The 25705-nt window shown below is 38.9% G+C and overlaps 1 protein-coding gene across 1 annotated transcript in view; it reads right to left on the bottom strand.

The window, feature by feature from the left end:
* Positions 1-25705, bottom strand: part of MAN1A1 (mannosidase alpha class 1A member 1) — a 141362-nt gene that overhangs the window by 20714 nt on the left and 94943 nt on the right. Inside the window, exons 6-8 of the mRNA XM_059842212.1 lie at positions 8635-8758; positions 6306-6399; positions 684-799 (exon numbers count right to left, since the gene is read on the bottom strand). Of these exons, the coding sequence (XP_059698195.1) occupies positions 684-799; positions 6306-6399; positions 8635-8758 (334 nt within the window). The remainder of the gene's footprint in view (positions 1-683; positions 800-6305; positions 6400-8634; positions 8759-25705) is intronic.

Below are 25705 nucleotides of genomic sequence, written 5' to 3'. Positions count from 1 at the left end.
GCAGCATATTAAGGAAATACCATAAATAACAAAGCAGAGTGCAGACCAGCAGGATCATAAATACATATAGAAATGTAAGTATGAACAGTTCTGATTTTATAAAACTTTCTCTTGTGTCCAATTGGGCTGTTTTGCAGAAGCTGACAAGTATATGCTCCTGTACCAAAAAGCTAGTGAAACAACACCCTAGTTTTAATTTCTAATTATCTACCATAACACATTGATCCATGTGTGGACCACAGTCAAAACACTTTTTATGGCTGAAACACATGAGAGAACTGAACACAAGGGAGGAACTCCCTCCTTTATGTAAAGGAAAAGGACAAGACTAATATATATCTAGAGAAGACTCAGGAAAAAGAATTGAATGTCCATCTGAGAGCTACTTGTAGATGCATTTTTTGTTGCTTCTTTTATACCTCTCTCCTCCAGAGACAATTGACTATATTGCAGTAAAAGAAAAAAAAATGTTATACTTCAAAATTCTCCCCTTTCCCACAGTATCTGTATTCCTCTAGCACTTCTATTTGAAGAAGTCTTTTTTAGAACAGAAACTAATTCTTTGAAAAAACACCCTGTGGTAGCAAATACATAAATCTCTCATATTGTCCTCGCAGCCTGTCTCTTTAGGATTATTATATATTAGATTATTATGGAAAGGAAGATTTAAATGTCTTATTTACCTGAACAGCATCATAATACATTTTCTTGCCGTCTTCATCTGTCTTGTCTGACATCAGCCATGCCTTGAGCAGATACTCATAAAAGCTATCCCCAAGCCCTCCAATGGAGACATGATCTTAATAGGGAAGAAAGAGATTGAACAACAATTTCATCTTCAGCCAGGACAATAAAATACAATTACAGTTTGAAACAGTGTATTTAATGATCTATTTCTACAACATCTTTAATAAACATAAGCCTGGACCCTCAGGAAAAACTTTACTGGTATATACGGAGAATTATTTCTTTTATTGCTATATTTTTAATCTAGCTAAAATACCATAGTTATTTAATATCCACAATGTGCTGCAGGAGATCATGGCAAAGAGAAAACAATTTATATGTGTCCATTCTAATTCACGTAGTCTATTCCATACAAAACCATGTCAAACTAAGTTTTTTCTTTTTTTATTCTAAAAAGGTAAAAAAGTAGAAAGTGTTCTCTGATTTGATAAAGGCTTTCCCTTAAAGTGCAGGCATTGCTCTTTTAGTCACTAACTTTCCATTTAAGTGACTTCATAAAAAAGGCTTTTAGCTCCTTACTGCAGAGTTGAATTTCAGGTTATTTAGTGGTATTTCAAAATGCTGAGCCATATGTTTAAAAATAATACTGTATTTCTATACTTCTGACTGCTCTCAGAACTCAGCAGTGGTTTGGAAGGAAAAAAAGGACTTCACCCCACCTACAGAGGATTGTTGCTGTGACACTGCTTTATTCTGCCCTATGCTTACTATGTGAAACAATCTGGTACTACAAATGCTGTGATTATTCAATTGCACAATTTAGTGACTCTGGAAACACCAACATCACACAAGCCAGACACTCAACATCAGTTGCACCAGTGTTGGGAAATTTAGTGATGCTCTCAGCTGCTTGTACAAGATTGCACCCACTTACTGTCCAGGAACCTACAAGATTCTTGGCAAAATTTTGATGAGTTATCATGATTTCAGCATAGATCCCCAAAATACATTAAATAATACAACTATATATACATGTAAAGTGTTTTTCTGAGCTCCATTAAGTGAAGAGTAGCTAGAGGTTAGCTTTTGAAACTTGTTGCTGCCTGGCAAAATTAAGGGATTTGGCATTTACTGAGTCTTCAGTGAAAAATTTTGGAGTGCTTTACCAGGACTTCTCATCTATAACTGTAAATTTTACAGCAAAGGACGGACCTGCTAATTCCACTCAAAAAATCCAGGATGGAGATGTCATTACACAGATCACACAGCAAGTTCCTGCGTCATACCACAAAATTCTGGCCAAGAGAAAACCAAAAAAACCAGCATGGGAGGATCCAGACTCATAAAGCGAGAAGCAGAAGGGTTAGTGATCCTGAGCTCACACTTCCTGACACCTAACTCTGATCTTAGCTTCACTGTTATGCCAGTGTTGGTAGAATTCAAAGGAACACAGAGAATTTATTTTTATACCCCTTTGTTTCTTTTCTCCATGGAAAGTCTCCCTTCACCTTCCAGACAGCTTGCAAAGACATGCAAATGTAGAAGATAGATATTTGTCTATTCCAACTACATCAACAGCATCCTTTTCCTCAACTATCCTGTGACATGCAAAAAAAAAAAATTTAGTTTTCTGAATGCATCCTGTCCCTTTGCCTACCAAGAATATTGTACCATTGAACAATACACTTTGAAAAGGCTTTTTTTTCCTCTCCAGCCTCTTTTGAATGAGATATATTGAAATTCTGGGAAGACTACACCATTTTTTAAATTAAATGTTCATAATCCAAAAGGAGAAGAGGTTTCTTAAAACAATGGGAACATTTCCTGTGATCAAAGGCTGATCTTTGAACAGCAGCATTTAAATGACCTTTACAGTTTCCTAAATAAATTACCATAGAAACCTCTGACATTTGCAAACTAAATAGCACAAGCAGAGTTTCATCAATAATAAGCCCTGTTATTATATACATTATTGCAGTAGACAAATCCAATTGACGCATGCTGCAGCAAATCACTGTCAGTTTACTGTCAAAATAACAAGGGCTAAATGAATTTACAGGAACAATGGCAGAGATCCATCAGCGGCCCTCACAGCTACAGCGCTGCTGGAGAAGAAACATTCAGAAACCATTCCTCCCTCTCCACTTTATATTTAAGAGAAAATATTTCTGTCTTGTGCCAATTAAGGGTCTTGATTGTTTGGTTTCCCCCTTCTGTCGTAATCAGCTGAAAACAGCCTAGAAAAGCAATCTCAAATGACATATTTTTCAAGTCTCACGTTCTGATCTTCTCTGTGGGGAAAAAATTATTTAATCAGTGTTGGTGAATGGAGGCGACTCATATGAAAGAGATGTAACAAGATGGAACTTGTCTTTGCTGCTTCAGCATGCAAGGGATAGACCTGCATCAACACCTGCACCCATCATTCACAGGCATGGGAAGCTATTTACTCATCAACACTGCATGCTATTGGAAAACAAAGCTCATGGACACTACAAATTTTTCTGTGCATACCAACAAAAACTGGCATTTCATGTGAATGAGGAGTGCTTAAGATGCAATTATATTAAAAATATGGAAATAACAAAGGCCATAGGCAGAATAACTGTTTTGACAGCTTTAAAATATGCAAGGCAGAGCCACTAACTGCCTCAGCCTCTAGAAAGATCTGCTCTCATGAAGCATCAAAAGCTGCTTCTGTGGCTAACAGAAGCCAAGAAAGGAGTTAACTGGATCTGTCTCACAGGTGCTGAGATTGTTTCTAATCAAATCCAGTACCTACTGCTGTAGGATCAACACTTCCAGGGGAGGTTTTTATGTCTTGCAAAGCTGTGCTGAACCAACACGTGTTACAATTGGGCACACATCTGAGATCTGTAAAGGGATGTCAGGGTTTATACCAACATGCAACCACAGCTGATGGTCATGCATGCTGAGCTGCCACAGGCCTTGTGGCACAGTGACCTGCCTCACAGCATAGCAGACTGAGAAATGCCAGGTGTACTTCTAATTCATACAGGGAAATGGCACTTGCCTTGATGGGAAAATACAACTGAGTAGCACAACCTTTTTGGACACCTTTTTAACTCAGAGTGACACAAAAGTTTCAAAAATATATTTTAATAAATAAAATCACAGAAATCACAGAATGGATCAGGTTGGAAGGAACCACAATGGATCATCTGGTCCCACCTCCCTGCGCCAGCAGGGTTATCCTAGAGCACATGACACAGGATTGTGTCCAGATCTTGAATATCTCCAGTGAAGAACACTCCACAACCTCTCCCAGACAAAGGCAATTTGTTCCAGTGCTCTGTCGCCTGCACAGAAAAGTTCTTCCTCATATTCAGGCAGAATTTTCTGTGCATCAGTTTCTTCCCATTGCTTCTTGTCCTATTGCTTGGCAGCCTGGAAAAGAGCCTGATCCATCCTCTGACATCTGCTCTTCAGATACTTAAGAGACATTGACAAGGTTCCCTCTCAGTCGTCTCTTCTCAATGCTGAACCAGCCCAGCCCTCTCAGCCTCTCCTCAAAGGAGAGAAGCTCCAGTCCCCAGTCATCTTTGTCACCCTCTGACAGACCTGCTCCATCTGATAGACCTGTTTCTGGTCCTGAGGAGTCCAGAACCCCAGAACTGGACACAGCACCTCACCTGTGGCCTCAATAGGGCTTAGTAAGGAGGCAGGATCATCTCACTTGAGCGGCTGGGAATGCTCTTCCTAATGCAGCCCAGGATCTGGGAGCTGCTGTTCAGCCAGCTCTCAATCCACCTCACTGTCCACTCATCCAGGCCACACTTCCTGAGTTTGCCCAGGAGAATGTTGTGACAGTGTCGAAAGCCTTGCTAAGCTCAAGGTACACAGTGTCCACTGCTCTCCCCTCATCCATGTAGGTAGCTGCCACATCACAGCAGGCAATTGGGTTGGTCAAGAGGGATTTACCTTTAGTGAACCAGTGCTGATTACTCCTGATCAACTTCTTGTCATCCATATGGATAGAGATGACTTCTAGAATGAGGTTCTCCATCACCTTTGAGGAATTGAGGCAAGGCTGATGGGTCAATAGTTCCCTGGGTCATCCTTCTTGCCCTTCTTGAACACTGGGATTACATTTTCTTTCTTCCAGTCCTCAAGCACCTCTTCTGAACTCTGTGAGTCCTCAAAGATGATTGTGAATGGCCTGGCTATATTCTGCCAGCTCTCTCAGCACTCGGGGATGCATCCCATCAGGTTCCATGGACTTGTGGATGTAAAGTTTGCCTAGATGTTCTTTAACCCAATCCTTTTGACCAAGGTCAAGTATTCCTTCCAGCATTCCCTTACCCTGGGTGATCCCTCCAACTGGATGAGCCTTTGTGCACATTCTCATTTCCCCGGTCCTCAGATTCCAGGGCCTCATAACTACTGTATGAGGACATGTGGGAAGATGAGGTGAATTGGGAAGGAATTCTCATGCCAGTCTGAGAAGAAACCTGTTTCTGCTCCCCTTCGTTTTTAAGGTCCATTACTTCTGCCTGGTGGAGACTGGGTGGGGGACCCATCGCTTCTCGTGAAGTGGATGGTGGGTGCATTTGTCTGAGGCACAGTAGGGAGCAGACACTTGTCTTTGCCTTTGTGAAAATTAACTATTCAGACTGTGGTCAGTCCCATAAGGAGTCCAGAACCTCCCTTCCCCCTTAGCTACATCCTAAACAAACTCTTATATTAATGAACTTCTCCAGTCCTTTCCCCCTGTTTCATCACCCAACCAGCTTGCACTCTGATAATGTAGGAGCCCAGCTACTCTGCCCCTATCTTTTCAGACCGTGACAGCATATCTTGCTTGTTTTTATTCACTCATGTAAGGAAGAAAAAATAGAAAGACAGAACTGCATGAATAGGACGGTGGCAGACTGAACATAAGCAGGAAAGGTGAAAAAAGCAGTAAGGCCTGCATGATCCTGCACACTGTGCAGGCTTTCAACATGTTGTGGAAATCAGAGAAGGCAATGAACAACAACAAAAGGCTCAGTCATCATGAAGGGGCTAAGGAATTCAAGTAATTCAAGTATTTTATAGTCTTTTCCTTCTAATTTTGGTATCTTCAGTAATGGTTCCAAGGGGATTAATACCATGACACATTTCTGTTTAGTTTTCTTCCTCAGTTGGTGGCATTAAATTTCAACAGAAATCACAGCTGGGATTAACTGGAAAGACTTGTCTCATCACTTTTTTTCCTTCAGTAGAGCCACACAACTCTGAAAATGTGGAATTTGATTCAGATAAGCTGATAATGCTTCCTTATACAGCTACTTCAGAGAGCACCTTAGATTTTTGAATAAGAGACTTCTGTAGTCCACAAATTCCTTTCCAAAGTCATACATATTCATACATTTCCCCGCTTTCACAAGTCACACTGAAAGCTCAGAAAAATTATATTAAAATACAGCAATTAAGATTATTATTTTAACACTGCAGTATTTTCTACATGTTATAGAACTTCAGACATAAAGTGAGTTTCTATATGTTATAAAAATTCTTTTTATATAAAAAACAAGTAACAGCAACTGAAAGAAGTTAAGGTCTGCAAAGAGAATGCTGATAGACAGGTCATAGTAACAAAGACTTCAGCTACTTACGCTGGCCCCACTGGCCACTGCTGGGATTCAGGTAGTTGGGGTAAAGGCCCTCTGGTTTATCCAGGCGATTTAGAACTTTTCGGATATTCATTACCTAGTGGAAGGTACAAAACACTGAGCACTTATCCATTTTCCCCACAAAATACAGGAGTGTAAATATGCCTAAAAATAACTCCCCTCATCTTATTCAACACACACACACCCAATCACCTCTGTGCAGTCATATCACTATTGAAAAAGCTGATATCATCATGGAAACATGTTCCCAAAAACCTCTGAAGTTTCTGTGTCAATTGTCAGCCCTGAAACAACACAACAGGAGCAAGCTCCAAAGTTCAGGACTTGCCATGCAGAGTATCCCCCTTTTTCACAGGATGCAGAAATTCACTGAGGCTATTTGCCTTAACTACGCTCAGCTACATCAGCATTTATATTCCTCGTATGCCTAAATCAGAAATGCTATTAAATATTAAGCTTATCACCTAGTCCAGATGTGGAAGTGCACTGCAAAGGAGTTTTGCCTGGAAAGGAGAGCATGGCTGGAACTGACTGGGCTTTACACAACCAGCTTGCCCAGCAGCAGGGACCCAGGCAGCCCTGAGCGCTCTGCCAGCACTGCTAAGGAGCTCACTACAAATGAGATGCCTGGGGAAACAATTACAGTCCAGATGCTCAGCAGCTGGAGCCATCCAGCAGCACAATCCACTGCACAGCACATGAAGTGAGTTATACTGCGTTTTAGGATTCACAGAAAAACAAATGTAGCAGCCTGGAAGGATGAGGACCGTGAGCACTGCAGGCCAGAAATTGTAACAAAAAGGTACTGACAGCTTCATTATAAACCCCCGAGTGCCTAGAGACCCAGTGAAGTAGCTACTGAAAGAGAAGATAAATTAACTTATACCAAGCTGCAGAAGGATTTCTGTTGTGGTACACAAACTGCCTCCTGCATCTTGACACTACTCATTGCCCAAATGCAGGCTGCAATGAGTCCTAGACCTCAATTAATGAGTTCTTCTATGAATACAGCCATGCAAAGCTTATTCCAGTGTTTCTTCTTTATCAAGTGTACCAGCCCTGGAATGGTTTGTCTCTGAGGGCTTTGGAATTGCAATCTCTAAAAGGTTTTAAGAACAGCTTACATAAACAGATTTCCAGCATCTTGCAGCTAGAGCACGATGCCACTGTGTAGAAGAACCATGGGCTAGGACTTTTAAGATACATACTTTCATTGTCTCTTAGTAGAAGAGATCTTATGCACTAAAGGCCATAAAGGCCACAAGATAATTAACTTATGTTGTCAGTTTGTTTCTGGCTATTCCTCAGTGCTGCCACCCCCTACCCAACCATTCCCCCTCCGCACTTCAAATTTAAGAGAAACTGTCCTTAAATTTAGCCCTAAATACATGAAAATTGCTAGGAGTTTTCTTCACAAAATTTATTCCAATGCTGACAATGGTCCTGCAGCAAAGCCATTCAGTCCTTACCCAATAATAATTTTAGCTTTGATTATTGCTTTTAGACCTACTGCTAAACATTTGGAGTCTCATCAATAATTAGATTATTAAGTCGATAATATCAGCTTTAGGTCACATGGGGTGGCTGCAGTAAGAATACAAAATCAATTAATCAATTTAATTAGGAAATATAAAGAAGATAAATGATAAAGTGTATTATAAAGAACAGGACTTACTGGCTATTAATATATCAAAAAGCAAAGCAAAATTGTTCAGGTGGGAGTTGAGGGAAGGAGGAGTTCTTTCCATGGCTCATGCATATAAAAAGCATCCAGAAGACAATGTTATCAAATTTTGGAAGAATTAGTATGCACAACAACTGGTTTGTCTAAGGATGTGATTTCTTTTTTCCTTCCCCAAAGAAAGTTCAAAGTATATTTCTTAGAGTGCAATGGAAGGGCTTTCTGATCTCACTGACAGCAGTCATATTATACAGCATTTTGAAGAGTAAACTTGTTGAAATTGCCATGGTGCTTTGCTTTCTCTAGGCATCAGTTATTATTCTGAATATAATGTCAGGTTTTGTTTACACCCCATTAAGTAAAGAACTGAAGAAAGCTGTACAGTCTGATTGCTTAATGTGATACTATTGTAGAAGATAAACAGAAATTAAATGTTTTATGGGGCCATATACAAGAACATACATCAGAATAATTTTGGAAGAGACTTTTGACTTTTTAATACAAAACCATGCCAAGGTAATTAGGGAAAATGTGACAAATGCTTACAAGTGAGGAAAACCCAAATCTCTCCCCATTGATATTAGTCTCTGCTTTATCTTTTACAACATGATTTTGACAGAGCAGTCTAACCTTTTCAGCAAAGACAGGGTTTCCAGACAGGTGGCTCAAATGTACAAACTCCAGATGCAAAGTCCCAAATTCTGCCAAAATGCTGCTTCCACCAGAGGCCCATGGCCAATTTCGACCGATTCCACTAAGAGGGGGAGAAGAGAAAGACAGAAAATAATCATGGAGCATCTATAAGGCAATGCTAATAAAATGTAATAGGCAGTAGCTATACCGTTATCATGAGAAGATAATTAATCTAAATGTACTTAATATGTATATAAGGAGCTATGCTTCAGTAGCATGATTTCCCCACAGGACCTTGAATTACTTCAGTCTAGCTCTGCTTAGGCTTGCAACAACCCAATCTTTTAGCAAACAAATGGCTCCATCATGTTTATCACTGTCACAGTGTTTCATTGCAGGATATCATGTTTAAAGACACAACAAAAAAACCACTGACTATAAGAAAGCATTCTCATACTTCACCTGCTTTCCCCTGTACTTAACACAACACTCTCCAATTGTAACTCTAATTTCTACAGTGAAATTGTTAATTAACTTAAATTAATGCATATATACAGAATAGGCTTTAAGTTAGAAGTATTGCATGCAGCATATACTTAATGCATGAGACTTTGATAGGGTAGGATAAGTATGTATTTTCTGTCAGGGCACTTGTACGACGATGAGTAACTTCAGTTCTAATTATGACCTAAATATACTTCACAAAAAAATTAATCTTAGGATTTGTATTGAGAATAGAGAAAATTATATTTATTGCTAAATCCCCACTAGAAACTAATGCTGCCTGAGACTCAGGACGGCAAGTCTACTAAGGTTTCATTACAAAAAGGTGGGGGTTCCTTCCCCCTTGAAATTTCCAGCAGCAATATTCAGGAAAAAACCCCTGAAATTAAAGAAAGGTTAGCCAATGTTCCAGAGCACCTAGTTGAATAATGACATATTAGACTGGCTTCTTATTAGGATGATTGTGACATACAAATACATTTATTTGGTACCGGAACATCTTCCACATTTCCAAGTTGTGAAGAGCATTAAACACAAAACACATCTGTATATAAATAAAAGTTTTAATTTTTCTTTTACACATAAGCAGCCATTACATCAATCAGCAGTTGCAAAACCATGAAAATATGGTATTCTTCCTGAGTTAAACTGTGACTCAAAAAACCCCAAAGCAGCAAAAACCCCAATAAATCATGATGGAAGTTCTAAGATACATTAAACTCTTCTTGAAAAGATTGTCTCTAACTGAAGTTTAACCATTGCATGGAAATTAAGACTCCATTAAGTCAATCTCCCTGCTAGCTATATCAAATGGTATTTTGAGACTTCTGCCAGACACACAAAATAAAACCAAGCCATTAAGTTTCAAAAGCAGAGAAAAGGCACAGAGAGCACAAAGGAAAGAGATGAGATGAGGCTTCCCTGGTTGACCATAAAGGTGCAAGAGGCGAGCAAAATCAATGACACAATGAAATCAGGGTACTGCAAAGATACACACAATCCCAATTTGATAAGGTATTTGTGTGACTGAAACAGAACACAGGTTTTATGGTAGCTTGATATCTCATTTTAAGATGTCTCTTACAAAGATTAGAGTACTTTTTACAGAGGAGAAACCCACACCAGGTTTACAAGCTTTCTGCGCTTCAATCTACTGGGACTTGGAATTTTTTTGAATGGTAACGTAAAAGCATAAGATATTACAGAAAACAGCATCAAGGTGAGTACAAGCAGACAACATGTCTGGAAACCTCTTCTCTACAGTCTGAAGAACTTGCAGACTGGTTATTCACCTAAGAACAGACCCCACCTCTGGTACATGCTATCTCAAGTCCTAACTGCTGACTTCTAGAAGAAAATATTTTATCCTGTTTCCAAATCACTTAGATTAAAAGAGCTGACATAAATTTCACAGGAAGAAAAAAATGAGAAAAACCTCCTCAATTTTGAAAAGTTACCATGTTGTGGTAAAAATGGAAAAAGCACATGTGCTTTTTTCTAGAAAGTTTCTCAATCAATGTCAAAGTGAAAACATTGAGCTGTTCCTGCAGCAAGGCATCAACCAAAATTGACAGAAAACGTAATAGAGTTCCTACTTGCACTCTACCCCAGTGTCTGCTCATACCAATACAACCTGCCAGAACACTCTGATGTAGTGTGTTTTGTTAACAAGGAAAATTTCCAAACACAGCTGTCAAAAGGACAGCACGCAGCAATGTGTTTTGCCAGGAGTGGAAGATTCTTCTTGTTTAAGATGGTTTGAAAATTATGAACTTGCACTCTTTGGTCTTAATGCAAAAAATAAGTAGAAATAAACATCTATGTTACATCTTAGGCACTATTTAATGGAGCTTTCATTTTTTTCAGTTGGGTCAGGTGGTTAGGAAAAAAAGGCATCAACGTATTTCTGGTAAATCTGCCAAATAACAAGGCTGTGTGTTGGTATAGCCTCAGATGTGAGCTCTGTCACTGAAAGCTCATTTCAATAAGTGGTAGAACCCAAGATTTGCACTTCAGTCCCTCAACCATTTTCCATGCAACCTTCAGCTATGGATGTCTGGTATTTTCTCATACCATAGAACGGCCTGGTTGAAAGGGACAGTAAAAATCATCTGGTTCCAACCCCTGTGCCATGGGCAGGGGCACCTTTCACATGTTGCTCAAAGCCTTGTCCCACCTGGCCTTGAACACTTCATGCCACAGCTCCTCCTCCAATTCCAGTGTCTCCCCACCCTCACATAAAAAAAATTTCTTCCTGGTTTCTAATTTAAACCAATCTCTTTTAGTTTAAAGCCATTCCCCCTTGTCCTAGCACTACCTGCCTTTGCCAAAAATCCCTCTCAGTTCTCTTGCAGACCCCTTTAGGTACTGAAGGGCTGCTGTGAGGTCTCTATAAACACTTCTGCAGGTTGAACAGCTCAATCCTCTCAGCATGTCTTCCTAGGAGATGTGCTCCAGCCAACAGATCATCTTCGTAGGATATATTTCATCTTTGGGAGCAACGGAACAGGTAAGTTTTCTATATTCCCTCACACTAACTGGAACAACCACAGGACTGCTTCTGATTCCATCTAACTCCATCTTTATTTTAGGATGAAGCTCCAGTGTGCATTATGCAGACAGTCAGCTCCTGGAGAGAGAGACCAGGAAATACTCAACAAAGCTTTCAGCATACAGAACGGGAGAGATTTCACACTCTGATCATTTTTGATTGGGAAATTAGACTTTGACTTTTGCTTAACAGTATTTAGGCTTAAAAAAAAAAAAAAAAAAAAAAAAAAAGGAAATGAGGAGGGTGTTCTTCTTCCAGCCCTGCCCTCCCCACCCTCCAAATCATAAATATTGTATACTTTTAAACAAAACACAAAACTTTAAAGAAAGATAGAAACTAAACAGAACAAAATAAATGGAAAAAGACATCTGTGTCAGGGATTATAAACAATGAGTACATTTATAAATTACTTGAGGTGCCCTAGAAAATAACATGCAATAAATAAATCTAACAGCTCAGTAAATCTTAATAACTAGACATAGTAAAATACTGATTTCTGCTCATGCATGAGATAACATAACCAGTGCTCACAACTCAGACATCTTTCAAGCTTTTCACCATTACCATTATCAAGGTGAACAAAAACTTTCACAAAGTTAAAAAAAAGCAATGCTTAGTACCTATTCAACCTTCAGCCATTAAGTCAGGGCTGGGTATCTCATTACTCTGGTTATGAAGTTATGCACTGGCTTCCTGAAGTCTTGTGATGCAAACCTGACTCTCTGGTTAAAGGTTTTATTTCTACTCCCAAGTTTTAGCAAACCTACATAATGTTGCAAGTTCCTACAGGTTTTCTTTTTTGTCTGGGGATGCCCATTACTAAAGTCAAGAAACAACAGCAGCAAGCTGAACCCAAAGAATGACCAGCGCATTTGGGGCATTATCAAAAGGTGGTTTATGACTCTGCCAAGCTTATGTGCAGATCAATCCTTCCCGTCAAAGCAAAACCTGTAAAGCACTGAAAATTTTTGCATCTTATTTTCACTCAGTTTAATAGTTCAATGTCACAGATGTCTTGTCAGCTGACAAATGCAGTTTTCAGAAGGAGATGGAGGACAGCAAAGGGGGCCAGGTATGATACTTTTTATATTAGCTGAATTCCTTTGTCTTGCTTTCTTTTTGTAATTTACCTCGCCACTGAATTTTTCAATTTTTCTTATGTTGATACACCACAACCTGTACTAAGTGTCAGTCATGTACTGATATCAGAGTTAGAAACAAAACTCCTACTATACTCTTCAGGAAGGAAAGAGGGAAGGAGACACACTACTCAAACTACTTTGAAGATCCAGATGAGTACTAAAATAACTTCAGTTTATAGGGTACTATTTTAACCTATCTGAAATCACTGTGTCTAAAATAGTATATTTTACACTGCATAAAACACACAAAAAGTTTCTGTAACATATTCAGAGAACTTTAGGACTTATTTTAACTTTCATTATGTAAGTAAGACAAATTTGAAGTGAGGATCTGGATCAGAGAAGCATAATATTTTAGTTTATAATATTTCTCACTGATTTTATAAATTTTGTTTCTGAACACAGAGTGCCACAGAATCTGAAAACCAGTGTTTGTAATTCTACCGTCATTCATCCTTGGGAAATATGAGTCTGATTGACCTGGGCTGCTGGTAACTCACTTCAGTATTTTTCCAGCAGATCATTGTTGGTTCATCCGTACATAAGAACAGAAAGTATGAGATCACTAAGTCTTCTAAAATGTACAGAGTGTACCAAGAGAGGGAACCACAGAGGAAATATAAATATTCAAAGGTTGCTTTTAAAAAAATCACTGAAATTCAGAAGCACAACAATATTTAAAAGAGTTTTAAAAAATTATACTACATCCCCAATATATATAAAGCAGCAGCTAATTTTCAACTGAAAGGAAAAGCAAATCCTCAGGGATACTGCACAAATACTTCAAAGGGTCAAAACACTTATCAAAATTCTTGTCATCAGCGAACAGAACTGTTTGTCTCTGCAGACAACTTGTTTATTATACCCCAACTTTCCTGGAGGATGCCAGGACAACTCTGCAGGCTGGAGGCAGAGCAAGAAGTCAGAATTTCAATATTTAATGCAAAATGCACCAGCACAACAGGATAGTCAGTATCCTCCTGCAGACTTAGCCAGTAAAAGTGAGAGGCCAGAATAAAAGAGACACAGCAGCAACAAAGTGAAGTGTCCAAGTACCACTGTTGAGAAAGATTTTAGAATTAAATATGAAAATAAGTCCCAATAGCCCCTTTGGACTTTACTAAAGCTGATTTTTTTTCTGTAAGAAACTACCCTGGGATTGTGGGTGAAAATGCAAAATGCTATGACAGAGAAATCACTGAGAGGGGTCCACTGAAATTCACCAGAGCTGGAGCACGCAGGTTGTGCCTGGTACTTCCAACAGCGCTGAGGGGACAAGGAGGATCTGCCTGGAAAATACAGATTGTGACTGGAATTGGTTAGGCTTAATCCTGTTTTAAGAGGATTTCTGCAGGAGCAGAGTGCTGCCCAGCCCAGTCCTCAGAACCTGGCTTACATCCCTCCACACCACCAGCTGTCACTCAGACACCCAGGAGAGAGGGACCTTTCCAAATGAGACACAGGCAGAGGGTGTTGCAATGGACACACAAACTTTCCTGCAGCTTTCCCTTCCCAGCACCCCAGGATGCACTTCATGTTTCTCCTTGAGTCTCAACCCCCAAGCAAACATGCCTTGAATCCAGAAGTAATGTAGAGTTATCAGGGCTTTTTTGTCAAAGAAAACCACAAATCAACTCCTGCTTTTTTCCCCAAAGGAAGCCTGTGGCCCCCAGACAATTTTGAAAGCATAATATGATTGCTTTTCCATGTTTTAGTCTTAAAATTATGGCCACATGCCATTTGGCTGCACAGCTGAAACCCCACACTGTAATCCAGCAGCCACGCTGTGCGCCAGCTACGGGTCTGACCACGAGAGAAGGTGGGGAAATGGGAGAGCTCTGCAATTCCAGCAAGGGTACTCTTAGAAATTCATCTCCTTGGGGCTCCCCTGATAATCAGTGCAGGGAGATAACAGAATTAAATCACTTCACAGCAGAGATTAAGCTGAAGATGGAGTCTTTCTGTTACACAGTAAACCCATGGAGACTAGTCTCCTACAGTTACCCCTTGCCAGGTGCCCAAATCTCAAAATTTCAATTAGCTTCACAGGTACCAGATGGGTTTTTTAACTCTCTACAGGATAATGCACATAACAAAAGGGAAGACTGGAGATAAACACTCTGTAATGCTATATTTAAAATCTTTAATTACATAAAAGGTTTTTTCCTAACTCACAATTTATCTTTAATGATTTTTTTTAGGAACTAAATGATTTTTGAGGTCTGTTACAATCCAAATCATTCTGCAATTTTGTATTTCAATCCAGTTAGAACAATCTCCAAGGGCACAGTCCATTTTGGCAGAATTGCTCATTATTCCTATGTCTTCTTTTTGTAAAAAGTAAGTATAAATACAGTGTTCAGCCACAGCATTTCTAATGAAGCATTTATATAATGCAAAAGCCTTCAGTCTATACACCGCCAAAGCCTTTGGTGTATTTCCTTTTTGTCACTACCAGTCCTTCATAATATTTTAATTTGATTAAATCAACTAAGTCTCTTTAGAACAAATGAAGAGAGGTCAGAAAGCCATCAGGTTTTTCATTTACATACTCGGTATATATTTTTGATTTTAAACAAAATACATTTAAAAGATGAAGTTTCTCTAGAGTCATACATGGCACAAAATACATCAAAATGCTAAATAAAACTTAATTGCTTTCAGAAATTCCTAGGCAAATGATTGAAATCAAACCCCAACAATTAATATGTTCTAAATATACACACACACTCAACTAAAAAATAAGCAAATACTGGGGAAAAAGTATTTTATGGATACTACAGTGGCATCCTCTGGGAGAGTACTCCAGGATAACCCTGCTGGAGCAGGGAGGTTGGACCAGATGACTGACCCACTGTGGTCCCTGCCAGCCTGACCCATACTGGGATACTGTGATCCCTAAGGGAAGGGAGACAAGTGGCAGCCAGAAGGATGATTCTCAGAGGCCATTTTCATGGAGTATCTAATGTTTCATGCATTCTTTAGAATTTCCACATCTGAAAATACTTTCTTAAGAATAATTCTTTGGACTGCTCTGAATGGAACAATTTGTCAATGTGTCACAACAACAACAAAAAAAAAAAAAAAAAAAAAAAAAAGAAAGAAAAAGAAAAAGAAGACTGGTTTCTTCTCTTCCCAGAAACCAATGCTGATCATTACCCACACATTCCTTCCTAACAACTTGCTGAGAAGCTAAATCCAACAACACAGACCACACTGGGGGAGTTAAAGGATGAGTTAATACTTAGAAAAGGTTTCCTTCAAACTCCTGAGCTACATCTTTCTCCTTTTAGTACTGCAGCTAACTAAGAATGCTAATAAATTATGCTGTGTGATTTGAGTTTTAATTAGAGATTAATATTTTAAAGCAAAATCAAAACCAAACCCAACTATGAAGCACACAGGCAATGCTTGCTCAAAGTTTCAATCACTCAATCTGATAAACTAAATGCTAAAAAGATTTTTTAAAAAATTTTCTTCTTTCTCCCCCATCCACAAAAATACATTATATATAGGAGGGTGGATCTTGGTTTAAGGGCCTGCCTTCACAAGCACTGAAACTGATGATTTATTTGTTATTGCTTCAAAGATATTTACTGTGGTTTTGTTTTCCCCCTGACTGGCCAATCATCCTTACCCCTCTTTGAGAGTAGAAAGAAAAGTACAGAAATCCCATGGTTGCACACACCACTGGCACTCACTAAACTTTTCCACCCAAATTTTGTGGTGGAAGCTGCCATGGCAGGGTCAAACTGGGGAACCTGTGACAGGACTAGCACAGTAACTTGTATTTCTAGTCCCAGCAGCAAGTGTGAATATCATGCTATCCAGCTTCCAGTAAATGACAGTTAACTTCTTGGAGGCTTAAGTGGTCCCAGAATCACCCAAGGCATCCAGACTCCTGCTGGAGCTCTGACTTTTCCACAGTATCCCTTCTCTGAGACAGGAAAATTATTATAATCTGGTCAAACACCTCTCATTCACTGTCTCGACAGCTGGAGACAGCTGAAAAAAGAAACTGAAAATTAGCCAGCCAGCCTGCAGGGTAGTTTTTGATGCCTGTTTTATTCCTCTTTGTAAGGAGGATCATGTAGGCTAATTCCAACAGCTGGTTAGTTTTTCAGCTGTGACAATAAATGTGTTAACTGCTGCCCTTGCCTAACCACTGCCCAGCTGGCAGCTTCCTGCTCAGCACAGCTGCCCTCTCTGAAACTGATATCAGCTCTTACCTGGAGAGATGATCTTTAGGGATGCTCACTTAGCAGGAGGAGGCAGACAGTGAATTAGTACCATCAGCAACCCCAGGAGGAAGACTAACACAGGTGGTTACTCAATTTTATGGGATGACAGGGAATAAAAAAGATTTCTAAATATGTCACAATGTCAGACAAAACACGAATGTTTTTTACTGCAACAAGTGAGATAATGAAGAGGTATAACCTCAGAGCTATTCATTTGAGAACATCAGTTTTGTCTATTTGCCTACTCAATGCAGTGTCAGCATTAATATATGCTGATTTCCTGGCCACTTCAGTGATGTCAGTGGAGGAGATACATCCATTTGTATTGGAGACACATCATCTGTCTGGAAATGAGAGTAGGAAAATCAGAGTGCTGTGGCTAATTGTTCATCATTTGAGAAACTACCAGCACAACCCCCAAAAGATGCTAATATGAAACAGATTTTAACACAAGATCCCTACTTTTCTCCATGAAGTTCACCAGGTCCTTCAAAGGCAATGTTTACATTTACATTTTCCAAGAAGAAGAGTCCCAGCATTTTTGCCTTTTATCTTTATAAGGAAACACACCCAGAGACCTCTAAAGCTGCCCTAGAATGGTCACTGGCTCCTTATTGTACTTTCAGGCAAAAAAGTAAAATGTTCAAATATTATCCAGTGGACTGATCTTCACCAAGGTGACCACCAACAGGCAATTTCTCTTGAAACTGGACAGAACAGCAACAGAGACTGAAGAGCACTGTTAATGTAAAAGCAGAAGGTGAGCAGGAGGCACAGGAAGAACAAAGTTTCCAGTACCAACTTGTGCTACGGCCTCTGCCAGGACATCTCCCCACCTCCTTGGAGGGTCAGCCAATGGGGGTGGACCCAGGGAAGGCAAGAGAGTTCTGTCTGCTCCATGTTCAAGTCATTCTACATGAAAGTCTACTAAATATTCTCTGTGGTGGAAGCTATCTGCTCGTGATTAGGTCAGAGTAGTGATGGCTCCTGGGGAACACCCACGTGAGAGGACAATACAGTGAATGGTAACAGCAGACATAGAAAGAAGGAGCCAAAACCCAGGTGGAGACCAAAATGTCAGAGAGAACCAAGGTGAAGAGGAAACAATCTCATCTGCCTCTGGAGAGCAGCAGAGAATAAGCAAAGGCCAGTGAAACTGCCTTTGGGAAGACCGTGCTTTACTGTAGGCATTGAAGTCTGACAGCTACTCGGAATAAAAATAAATCACCTCATCCATGGTCTCCAAAAATGACCAGATAGCATGGTATACTTCTTTTGTGGTCTGATACATGGGTTTTGGACATTTGGATCTAGTGATACTGTGTCTATTGACACTTAAAATAATCAGAGTATCTTATTTTTACTAAGCAGCCCTTCCAGACTGTTTGGCTGCTTTGTTTACATCAAATTCCTGTAACATTTCTCTGTGGAAAAAGACTGAATTTCTTTAGGATTTTACAGGCAGAGTTCATACAACCCTTTCCTTATGGCTGTCTGCCCCATGACACTTCTCACATTACTGCTGCTCTGAGGGAGCATCAAAGCTCGTGGAACTGGCAATCTGTGGCAAACCAACAGAGCACTACGCTCACATTGACATGCCCACATGGAGAAAGGGAGAGACAATTAGGCAGGCATTACATGATCTGAAATATCAACATGACACAAGTAAAGTGTTTAAATGTGATTTTCAGTGTCACCATCTAAAACTGTACTAAAACTGTACTTGCTACAATAATAATTTCTGATAAAAGTTATCTGAGCACAGCACAGACCTACATGTCTCCCACAACACACTAATGAATAAACTAAAAAATTTGTGCTTCCTATTAATTTATATACTAAGGTTTAATTAATCAATTCCAAAGGCTAAAAAAGCAATAGGGAATAGAACACAACAGAGCAACACCAGAGATAATAAGTACTAGCATGGACTACTTTTAATCAGGTCCCCAAAGAGAAGTGAAAATAACAGGAAATGAAAGTAATGAATGGAATTTCACAGTTCTGCCATCCATGTGATAAGTTAAGACAGAATAAAAGAAGGTGGTATTAAAATGAAATTCCCTGCTGTATCAAGTGGTGTAACTCAGTGCTACTGACAGTCAAAACCTTAGAAAACCAAACCCAAAGAAAAAACATCCTAAGCAAAGCAAGAAAAAACTAACTCCTGCTTCTGAGAAGCAGATTCACTGGGCAGGAAAATAATTAAAAACTTTGGAAGAATCTATGAGAAACACCATTTATCACTGTTCTTGTGCTCTCTACCATGCATTTTAATACTAAAAGACAAAATAAGGGTGTAAGTTCAAAGCTTATTTTAGAACTTCACTTTTCGCCTTAAGATTGCTTGCTGCCTTAAAACCTCTGTAGCCACGGCATTTGGCACTTTTGATATACTTTAGTCAGTACATCCCTCTGTAAGACTCTGCTTCCAGTTCTACATCACTTTTCCAACATTCAACTTTTAGATTATCCTTTTTTTTCTCCTGAGGATTTGCTATAAATCCCTGCTCCACTCTGATTAGGTAAATAACTTCTGACTTCAGTTAGTTTCTAACCCACATCTGATTTTCTTTACTAGTAACTGATCAAGTTCTGCTAAATTGTTCTTTTGCTATATCAACTGCATTGTCCAAGTGCAAAGAAAAGTTATTAACTTCCTCTGTCTGTAAACTTTGTTATGAGGATGAGTGTTGAACAATTTGCATTTGGAGGTGACTAGGTAACAGAGAAATAGGGTGGAGAATTGGTGCTAAACCCAGAACTTCCCTGTTTCTTTGTCTTCTGCTTGATGTGTTTCTTGGGCCTTTTTTTAACCTGGGTGCTCTGTTTTTTTCTGGTTCCACAACTCTCTTCTTGCTTTACCACTCAATTCCAGATATTCAATTCCAAATCCCAGATATTCTTTCTTTTACTGCCAGTCACTGGAGATCCAGTTGTCTCCACACATCCTCAAGTGAGGGCAGTGAGATGTGTTTGTCTGGTGGAGATCGTGCAACAGCAGTCCCCTCCAGTTCAGGCTGAGGACACTCACAACCCAGGCAAGGGTATTAATGTACTGAAGTGTTGTGAAAACAATCGTTTCTTGATTAGAAGGGCTGTATCAGTTTTTCAAGAAAAGCCACTACTGATCTTCTGCACGGGACAAAATCCCAGTATTTGATCTTTTCAGTGTGATGAGGACTTAAAAGAACAGGTAAAGATTCAAAGCACAGATGGCAAGTGACAGCTATATGTAATTTCTCTGCCACTAATTTCCCCTTTCCCACTTCCTAGCACTAATTTTTCAATACCCTAAATAATCCTAATCTCAATCTCAGTCATTTAAAATATATCTGTATCACTCTTGTCTACACAGCTCATATTCATTCCTTATCATCACACAGTAAATCTAGAAAGTGGATTTAATAATATTTTTCTTCTCTGAACCCAATTAGCTTGTATTAGCTTCTTGTGCCAAAAAATATTTTATGTGGGTTCACAGTCATACAGGTTAAAGTCTTTCAAAGCATTTAGTTACACCTATTGTGCTTGATGCTGCATGTGGTGCCATTAAATGCTTGAAACATAGAAGCAAAATCATTACACTAACGGCATGGCACCGTTATTAAAAATAATGGGCTGACAAGTCACAAAGGTCTGCTTCAAGCCCTTCTGTAGCTACCAGTCATTGCAAGGAGCCTGCGTCAAAGGCTTGCTGACTGACAGTCAATTATTTCTCCTTCTAATACAGCTGCTGGATCAACAGTGGTTTTACATACTGGACAGCTTGTCACAGGACCTGCAGCTGTGATATTCATCAGATATTAACATTAACTTAACAAATGCTGTAAATTACACTTGCATGCGGATTTGTGGGTATGTGTATCAATCTAAACATGTACAATACAGAGACACCACTGTCGTTGAGGGAAACCTCTCTTCAGTATCTGCTGTCACAGATGCTGTGACAGCTGTATGAAACTCTATTGAAATGGCATTCTGGTTCACTGAAAGGGACAGCTTCCCTAGATTAAAAAAACCTAAGTAGTCTTTTTCAGACTAGTGTTGTGAAAGACATAATCTGTTTTGACAAATGCTTTAAGAAAATATAAATGTCCTCTTCTTCCAGTCTGCTTCAATCTTCTTGTTTCTCTTTACCCACACATTGCTGTGTCATAAAAATCCATTTTTTCTGGGATCAGATAAAATTTATTTTGCTCAATGTCAGTCACTAAGGCCTTGATCCTTACTCACAGCCAATAGAAAGACTTGTGGTCACTTCAACGGGGACTGATCGAGCACTAAAATCCCGTAACTGTCATTAAAACTGCTGCAGAGACAGTAAGTTAATAGGAATGCAGAGAATCCCTGCAGCCAGACTGAAACACCTGTATCACTGTATAAATTCTTTCTGTTAGCATCATTCAGATTCAGGAACTGAGAGCTGATTCTCTTTCTAAAAATCAGTGATACAACGTAAAAAAAAAAGTTTCTTTTCCCAGCAAATGACACATTTGCTTATGTACAGTTTTGTCCTTCAATGCCTACTAACCACATAAAAATAAAATTGAAGTCAATACTTTAAAGAAGTACTTACATGCAATTTACATCCTTTTTTCCCATCTTCATACATTTATAGAAGATACATTTATTCAGTATAATACAGGCAATTTAACAATAAAGCGCCATCCCCATTTTTCTCAAAATGACATTAGTTTCAGGCATATCACTAGGCTAGAGGAAGTTATACATTGTATTTATCAGATTCTGATTCTGAATGTTATGCTTTTGCTCTGTGTTTAATAAACACTAAATTTCATTTTATTTGCTCACATTTTTATAAGTGAATCAAGCTCATTGCTGTTTGCATCATCACAGAAAATCAACCAATGGCTTAAATATGATCCAATTCATTAATTAAGGTAAGATCAAGAAATTTTTTTACTGTATAGCAGGCAAATGAAAAAAACAACCAAACACACAAAGAAACCAAAAAATGACACATCATGTAATACACATCTGATTTTCACCTGAAGAAATAATGCTATTCCGTGTTTCCTGGGATGAGGGTTCCTATTACCAACTTAATTCCCACATATGCACTAAAAATTCTGATCCAGGACAATCTGAACACATCATAAAGAAAATCAAAGAAGAAAGAAAAGGACAAATATTACCTCAGAAACTCAGGAAAGCCAGATTAGTCAAGATTCATATTTTTAAAGAAAAAAAATAATTTTGTTCCATTATCTTCTTGCAGTATTAAATTACAACAATACCTCACAACAGTAAATATCTTGAAGAAGGAAAGGAGTTTTCCACACAATTACTTAACAATCCAATAGAGCTGAAAAAGGCTGAAAAACATTTGTTACTTTGATAGAGCGGAAAATGAGAAGTACCAAACATTTAAAAGTACTTAAAATACATAATCACAATCCATGCACTAATACTCATGATATTTAAGATATTCTTTGGAGGATTTTTTAAACAAGATTATCAGATAATAAAGGACCTGGCATCGAGTAGTCAAATAAGCTTTTCTTAACAGTAATGGGATTTTAATCAATACAATGAAAATAATATAATAAAGGACAAAGTGAAATAAGCATGAAGAGATTACTATTTAAAGTAATAGAACAAAAAGGCTCAGAAAAAAACCCCACACTTCTGGAACCCTGCTGGAGACAATATGTGTACTTTTTGTTCCTGTACCAGCACAGTGTTTCACTAATCACCTTGAAAAAGCTTCTGCATATTAACAACATACAGAGGGAAAGTACATTGCTATTTTTCTTTTATAAATTATCAATGAGAACAATGATGATACAGTTTTATAAAGCATTTAAGAAAATTGGTTTCTGTCCCAATTCCAGAAAAACATTTGGTCAAAGGTTTAAAATGTTTTTTGTAATCCCTCACTGCTCTTGATGTTTTAAGTGAAAGAATCAGTATTTCAAGCTTTTTTTTTTATTCCTACCCTTTTTTCCCCCCTTTTTTTTTCTTTTCTGTATTCCCAGTTGTAGACTGGAATGATATAGCATGGAATATCTTGCAAGAATTGTCAAGTAAGAAATATCACATTTGTTTTTCCAGTGCAATGAAGATCATGTCTGGAATGCAGTATGTTCTGGCTAGATATGGCATACTGGTTTGTTTTTTCTGACACCTCTGAAAGATAATGTCAGTGATAAATAAGTACTTTTGGTAATGTGCACAATTGTCTTTTTAATACCAGAGAGACCTTGAACTCAAAAGCCACTAAAATAAACTATCTTTAGGTCTATTATGAGTAACTTCTTGACACGTTACATTATGTATTTGGGAATATGAGAGCAACACATTGGCCCAAGTCAAAGTGATCAGAGTAAATTAAAAAAATGAGATGACTGCCCTTGCTCACTCCTGCTTCTTTCAGGAAGGCAGATTTCCAAAGGGTGTCTTCAGGCTCCCTTCTACTCCCTAAGAGGCAAGCATGAAGAACCACCTCTGCTACAGCTGTGGTCTCTGTGGAGAGCAACAGGTCTTTTTCTAATCATTATAAGTACCTAAGACATTAGGTCAATTCACCACCAATTAACAACAAACCAATCTGTGTCACAAACAAAATTTACTCATAAGTAGGCTTTTGTGAACTTGTAGTACTCATGAAAATCTCAGATGCCAGTAAACCTTACGCATACAACAGGCTGAATATTCAAATGACTCATTTAAGCCTTCAAAGACAAGCCCAAAAGCTATTAGCCATTAAAACAATGCTGACAAAGTTAGTTAAGCAAAACTCAATTAATTTACAAAGGGAATTCTGTGTAAAAGATAGAGAAAACAGTTCATTTGTGGCCGCAGTAGAACACCGTGGCATGATGTGAAACAACATTGCTGAAAGACTGAATGTTCTAATGCCTGTTAGAAAATGTTCATTTGAAAAGAATTAAATTCAAAATGATGCATTTTTAAAATCTTTGCTCCAGTAGATCTCATTACCTAGAGAGGCTGCTGTTTGACATGAAATGGGCAACCTGAAAGGTCAACCAGAAAGACCGTCAGAGTTGCTGCACCAACCACAATTTGCTGGGATGTATTTAAAACACACGAGCCTCTCCACAGCTAAGAACTGAATCAGGACATTTACATTAATGGGCCTTTGACAGACTAATACTCAATTTTCTTATACTACACAGAAACTGCACAACATGAGCACCATTACAAGATATATAGCATATGGATACCATTAAAGCTCGATTATAAGGAATACTTGCTCATTTATTTTTCTAAGCACTACTCCAAGGAACGTCGCAGCAGTTTCACAGATGTCAAGTGGAAATAGTAGCCTTTCATTTAATTTGCTGAAAGATTGTTCCCTCCTATTAACTAATTTCCTCCTAAACATGTGTCAGTGTTATAACAATAAAAACGTCATTTTAACATGAAGTTTAAACCAGTGAAGGCAAATTGCTGGAACAAACTACTTAGCTGTCTTGCTAACCTCTTTTTATTTCCTTCTCAATAGCTCTCAAACTAGCCCATCATTGTACAAGTCTCATTTTGTCTTCACCCTCTGCTGTTTGGATTTCTACAGCAATGTGCATGTAGCTACAGCATTTACTGCTAGGGCTTTACTACTGCTTGTTTAATATAAAACAACAGACTATTCTGGTGAGTCTTTTAAATTATATTCAGTCATACCACATCCTCTAAGCCAGATCTGCTCAGTTAGGTTATGGTGTGCTAGAGTGTCAAGGTCTGTTCATTAAAAAGAAGAAAACACAAGGACACTCAGTTTTTTATGTGAAATTAGAGAGAGAACACCACAAATTTTGGCTGTTGGCTAGGTGCATCCGCCTAACTCAACACTTAGAAGAGAGTCCACATCTGCCTACTGGATAAGAAGTCAGGCTGAATGTTTTCCCCAACATAAAGACAAGTTAGTGACCTCCTACTCCTCCCTGTCCTTACAAGAGTCAGTCTGTAGTGAGCTAAAAGTCAGTCAAGGCACAACACAATCACCAAAGTGCTGCTCATTGGGTTATTAATTTTTAAAGTTGACTTGCCAGGTATTAACTCTCTACTCACTTTACTACTTACTCTCTACTATAATAATTCCAAAATTATATGGCAATATTTGAGAAAAAAGCCCAGCAGACTCAGCCTACGCAGCATCAAATTGGCCCTGTACTCTTCAACATCTTCATAAATGACTTGCACAGAGGTCTGGAAGGGATACTAAGCAAGTTTGCAGAATGCAAAACTGGGAGGAGCTGTTGCCTCCCTTTGAGGGGAGGGAGGCCCAGCAGAGAGACCTTGGCAAATGAAAGGGCTGGGCAACCACCAACCATATGCAGTTCCAGAAGGAAAGTGCTGGATTCTGTTCAGGGATGGGGCAACCCTGGATGTACGGACAGACTGGAGAATGTTATCCTGGAAAACAGTGCTGCAGAAAGGGACCTGGGGGTCCTGGCCAGTGGCAAGTGGTACATGAGTCAGCAGTGCCCTGGTCAGCCCTGCCCTGGGGGGAATCAGGGACAGCATGGCCAGCTGAGCAAGGGAGGGGATTGTCCTGCTCTGCTCTGAGCTGGGGTGGCCTCACTTCGAGTACCGGGGGCGGTTCTGGGTGCCACAATGTAAAAAAGAGATTAAATTATTAG

The sequence above is a fragment of the Haemorhous mexicanus genome, chromosome 3, assembly GCF_027477595.1.
Source record: "Haemorhous mexicanus isolate bHaeMex1 chromosome 3, bHaeMex1.pri, whole genome shotgun sequence".
Lineage (NCBI taxonomy): Eukaryota > Metazoa > Chordata > Aves > Passeriformes > Fringillidae > Haemorhous > Haemorhous mexicanus.
The sequence above is the reverse complement of the archived record's forward strand: the minus strand, read 5'-3'. Positions and strand labels throughout refer to the sequence as shown.